At 41.0% G+C, this 5,786-nt stretch overlaps 1 protein-coding gene across 1 annotated transcript; it reads right to left on the bottom strand.

Annotated features, from left to right (window-relative positions):
* Positions 1–411: 411 nt before the first annotated feature.
* FAM237A (family with sequence similarity 237 member A) lies at positions 412–5,116 on the bottom strand. The gene is made up of 2 exons (XM_074828311.1): positions 4,708–5,116; positions 412–551 (listed from the first exon to the last, which is right to left on the bottom strand). Exons 1-2 carry the CDS (start codon positions 5,114–5,116, stop codon positions 412–414), a joined length of 549 nt encoding a protein of 182 aa, XP_074684412.1.
* Positions 5,117–5,786: the final 670 nt, after the last annotated feature.

The following is a 5,786-nucleotide window of genomic DNA, read 5'->3' as shown; positions in this document are numbered from 1 at the left end:
TACAGCTATGCATACAATTAAACATCACCCTCTCAACTCTAACCCTGCCTTGGAGTCAGTGGAGGTTTTTCGCACTTCCTGTTCTGCTTGTCTATGCCTTATTGTAGGATCAGTTATTTCCTGTTTTGGCACCCAAAAGACAATAGTTTGAATAGGCCACATGCATTACAAAAAGTCTGACATACACACAGATTAAAGTAGGCAACTGCTTATAAATCATGCAGTTTATTAAGGAGACTGTATTAATAGGTAATTAAAAAATCCCACAAGTCCAAGTTTATCAGACATACAGTGCTCATAGTTATAGACCTTCTTCCACCATGTAAATTGACATCAGTGAGGATTAAAATGCAAAAATTAAAGAGAAGTAGTTAAAAAAAATCTACAAATCAAGATCTTGGACTAAATGTGTCATTTTTTCTTTTTCCCTAGCTCTCCAGTGATTCTTCCAAGTAATGTAGATCTACTCTTATCCATGTGGATATTTGTTAAATCTTCAAATGAGTCTTTCTTCTTCAGAACTGGTGACCTCTGAATATGAGAAAATATCCCTGAAAAGTGACATGAAAATGCATATAAGTAATCAATTTCCAAACAGCAAAGAGCAGCTGAATACTCAGTTTCCCACATCTATGTTTCCTCCATCTTTTGCTGCTGTTGGTCCCCATTTTATCAGCATTGCCCCAAAACCTCTTGTTTTGGCAATAGCCATATCCCTCCATTTACAAGTTGCCTTTTAGTGACAAGTACTTTGATCTTTTCCCCCAGCATGGACCTTTTCCTACAGTATTCCTATAAAACTATTCCACTTGTAAGTAGCAGAGTCAAAGCACTCGAGTCCGCTCACAGTCTTACTGACTCACCAGCTTGTCATCAACCTCCCTGCACAGCAGATGAGATCTCTCCCTCTGTTTAGTAGTGCATTTGTTATTTCCTTGAGGAGCTATGGAACATTTTCTTTGCAATGATCTCTAAAAGCCAGCAGATTGGCTTTATTTCTTTTAGACACATTTGTTCTGATAAAGTAACTGGTTAACACAGTACTTGTTTATTTACCATACTTCAAACACATAATACAACTGCCTTTGCACCACTACCCTCCCTAGCCCCCTAGGGATGGGACAGCAAGTTGTGTGTGTCTTAGGCCAGGTGCAAGGGCTGATCTGAGCTCAGTTACCAGCACCTGTGAGGGGGTGTGCACAGCTGTGGCCACTCTGGGTGGAGAGGCAGCAGGGGAACTTCTGGGAGAGGAGAAAAGGGGCAGAAAAGGAATAGAGATGTTTCTGCGTTTGTATTCTTCAAATGTTTATAGTGGGGATGTGCTATGTGGTTTCTTGAGGAGGATCTTCTTGTACAGCTGTTCTTCAGGAAGATTTGCAGTGAGTACAAAAGTTATGCTTTCCCTGTGGTTCTTAAGTCTTATTTTGGTTTATTAAGAGTTGTCACAACTATAATGTATTTAGCTCCAGTGTTGTAATATATTGGAAATGTTTTTATAAAACCTGCTTTTTCATAGTGTTTGGGTTTTGTTAGGAGAAAGGGATGAGTTACTAAAGATGCCTTTGCCAGGTGACTGTAAAGGACTCTCTCTACTTGTCTCAGTTTAAAGCTGATGCTTCTCTGCAGGATATCTAGGGAAGTTGAAATGCTGCTGGATTATTTAGGATGTTAGCTGGATGAAGGCAGTTTGTCAGATAACTCATATACAGCTATTCTGATTTTGTTGTGCTTTTCATGGATTGCGTAGTTTGAAGAGTATCTTCAGACCTGTTAGTAACTACATTCAGGAGCCTGGCAGGACTAGATCAGTTCAGAAAATGGTGTTTGAACCCATAAATCTGGACCTGGGCCACTTCAACTACTGCCTTGGTGTACACCCAGACAGATTTGTTTCACAGGAGGGCGAAGTATGGGAAACTGTGGAAGTGCTTCTTAGATGCAATGAAGTAGCTCTGCTCAGTACTGAGAAGTCTTTACCAAGACCTTCACTAGGTTTTTTTGGCTTGAAGGGCTTTTCTGGGTTTTTTCTTAGTAAAGCTCACTTTCTGATACTCAGTTTCCACAATGACTTCATGGGATTTATCCTTTAGTTCTGAAATCTGACACTAGAATAATAACACTTTAACATCAGCATTTCTGTACCAAGGCTAGATCTCTGTCTTGCTTTTCTAATTCAGTTATATCTTTAAGGAACTACAGTGAATGCAGCTTAAAGATTGCTCCTGATTTATGATCCTGTTTGCAATTAAAAAAACCACAACCAAATTGAAATTGTGAATATTTAAGAGGAATACGATGAAAAACTTCAGTGTGGCGCAATAAAGATGTTATCAACAGTTGGAAAAGTAATAGTGTAAAGCAAAAAGTCTTGCTTTATTGTTTAACTTGTAGAACAAGCCTACTGAAAAGGTGTTCATACCCACACCCATGTAGACGTGAAGTACACAAGGTCATTTAAACGCTTTAGTGCTGCTCTTTGGGCTAAGAAAACAGGCTTGTACATCTCTTTACACATAAGAAGTGGTAATTCTATTACTCATCATTCGCTAGGATGTGATTTCTATCTGCAATTATTAACAATTGATTTCTGCTTTCACTGATGAAGCCAGGCAGTAGGGTTGAGGGTTACAAAGATTAAAAGACCTGGCTTTGTTAAGAAACTGGGAGACTTAGATGCGAGGTTAGCTCCTCCAAAAAATAAAATTTAGGCTGTCACTGCTATAGGCTGCCTGCTACTGACTGATGTTAATCAATTGTACAGAGAAACCAGATTAACTGATTACAGTTCATAAAACAGAGGTAAAAGGAAAAGGAGAGGAATCTTTGTCTTAAAGTGTGAATGCTTAGTAGTGCTTAAAATCTCTCAGTATAGGAGTAAACAAAAGTCAGTATTAATCACAAAACCCATAATTTGATTCTTAAAAATACATCAGACTTTTAATCTTGACTGGAACAAAAGGGCTTTGTTTAGGAAAATCACAGTGTGATATAGACATGAAGAGACAGATGTAAACAAAAGGCTAAGGAGGAATTTAGTGATATTCAAAGCTGCAATCCTGAAAACAAAAATTCATCTGGTGCTTTAGCCTGGTGGGCATGTCAGTTTTTGACAGGACTACTGCCTCATGTGTCTAAAGCTGCATTCTGTTTGCACCCAAAAGTGCATCAGTCTGGTCAGGACTGAGCAACTTGTTGCCTTTGTGATCTCTAAGGCCACTTGGGAACCAGAAAGGAGTTCTGTGTTGCCTGCCATCAGCAGGAATCAAAACAGTAAAGATCTCAGAGCTACGTGGTAGCTCAGATTCTTTGCAGAGCAGGATAGGATCCACTCCTTGCTTTTAAAATGCAGATAGTGGTTGTTTGGCTCAGCATTTAGAAAGTGGCCCTGTGTGTGTGAGTTCTTCAGTCTGATTCAAACACAACTCCTATCTCCTAGCCTAATGACTACGATACTGTAGGTAATGGGGGTAAGGACCTCTCAATCCTTCCTATCTCAAATCCTATCTTTCAATACACAAAACATTTAAGGTTTAAGGTTTGTGGGCAAGAGCTGGACTATCCAGTGGTATAGTATCCTTGGGGTGGAAGAATCCTGAGTTCAAGTCCCTTGTTTTAGAGACACTCTAATGGACGCCTGGAGAGGTTCTTCACTATTCCATGGACATTCCCTCCAAATATCTTAATAAATAAGACTGATCTAGTAAGTGGAGATAAGGGTCTGAATCCATTCAAGTGGAAAGGCAGTTCTGCCTTCTCCCTGTGGGCCCAATGCACTACATTGGTGGTGGTGGTGGCAGCGGCAGCAGCAGCACTTTCACCCCTCCACCAAGTCACAGCACCTGCCCTTTTCTGAAAGTGGACATTCTCAGAGGAAGAATGTATCTGTTGGTAGCAGGATCAGAACTGAAGCCTTGGAAGGGACTGAGATTTAGGAAAAGCTATGCTGTATCTTCCTGCTGGGAACGGGGAGGCTAAGTGACATACTACCTTTTGCAGATCCTGCTGCAAGGTGCCAGCTCTCACCTTACCATATGTGGAGACATTTTAAGCCTGGGGATTCTGAACGGGGCTGGGAACCAGGAGATCAGGGATTTCATCATAGGTGGTGGTCTTCCTCCTGAAGCTGTAGCTGTGTCTGAAAGCCTGCATGCATCTGAGTCCTAGGTCTGTTTCCATTGTGTGTTGGGCAAAGTTACCAGTATGGAAATAAGAAGTATCTAGTGGTTGACTACTAGATGGCAAGTAAACATAGCCTTATTCTTCTGCTGAAAGACTGCCACTTTTCCCAGCAGCACCAGTGTGACGCACTCCTGGGGTGGTGCACCTCTTGGAATGAGGAATTCAGAACTAGCCTTTCCATGGCACAATAGTGGTAAAAATGCTGGTGTGGAAGAGTATCTTTGTATGTTCAGTTGCTGAGCTGCCTTCTTTGTTTGAATCCTCCTATGTTTCACTTTCTGCTGCCCTTCCTCCCCTACCAAACTGAAATTTAAAAGCTGCCATTAGATTTCAGGTTATTTGGAGGTCAAATTTTTACTGAGATCACTTTGAACATAAGCACAGCTCAGTACTGGCGTGGGGGGTGGTTGTGCAGCACTGTCCTCTGTTTTTGTACTATTACCACATAACACAATAAGCCTGTATCTCTCTTCTTTCCTACTAGACTCTAGTTATTGCCTATGAGACATGTATTAAAGGAGTAGTAACCTTGGTTTCTCCCTGTGAACTGAGAATGGAGAGTAGCAATCTTCTGTTCAGCTTCTGCTAGCTGCCTTCTCCCTAGGCCATGGGTTCTGGAGAGCACGCAGTCCACATAGATATCCCAGAAGAGCTGAGCCAGGTCCCAGAACAGAGCCCCATGTTTCAAGTTTTCTGATGATTTCAGGAAGATCATGAAGTCCCAAAAGCCACTGACAGAGTCAGAAATGCGAGGCTTCCTCATTTCCAGTAAGACAGCTGATGAGGATTCCCAACACTGGGGGTCTGCTCGCCCAAGAGCTAGTGGATCAGTTTGGCCGTGGCAGAGGAAAGGTGTCACGCAGAACACTCCCATGATTAGCAGAGTGCAGGTAAGTCTCATGTTGCAGTGGATTCTTCCTCTGCTCCCAAGGTCCATTGTGTCACTGAAATGTAACAAAACCAAAAGAAGCTGAAAAACTTCTCACTGTTAGATGCAGGAACAAAGCCCTGGTTGGTATCTTAAATGATATGGAAGGCACTTCAGAGGTTGATAATTGTTTCTCTGCTCTTTAAAGAGCTGTGTATGCTTTTTTGCATGTATGAATATAAATACTAGTGGAGTTGCGTTACTCTGTGCAGCAGAAGTGTGTGTTAGAATTTCTTAATCATCCTCAAATCCATATGATATCAAACTCTTATTTGGAACTTCTTCACATTGAAAGTTTTCAGCCTTTCTTGATTTACAGATCCCTAGCCTTTTTCAGTAAAAATCCATTCCTTTTTACAGAGAATTTAAGCCTTTAGACAGTCTTACTTTCCTCAAAATTATATGAGCCCTTTAAAATAGTCTGCAGACTCACAGGGATCTGTGGACAGCAGGTGGAAAACTATTTGTTGAAAGTGTGTTCTAATGAATTAATGGTAGGTTGCAAAATCATCTGTTGAACAGGAGTGTTTTACCTGCTAAAATGCAGAACAGCTCTGAAAAGAAGGTATAGCAAAGCCACAGCAGGGCAGCTGTATTGTACAGCATATATATATATATATGCATACAGAATTGGTTGTGTTGGAAGGGATCTTTAAAGGTGTTCATCCCTCTGATCATT

This window comes from Strix aluco, chromosome 6 (assembly GCF_031877795.1).
Source record: "Strix aluco isolate bStrAlu1 chromosome 6, bStrAlu1.hap1, whole genome shotgun sequence".
Taxonomy (NCBI): Eukaryota; Metazoa; Chordata; class Aves; order Strigiformes; family Strigidae; genus Strix; species Strix aluco.
This window is presented reverse-complemented; position numbering and strand designations above follow the sequence as displayed.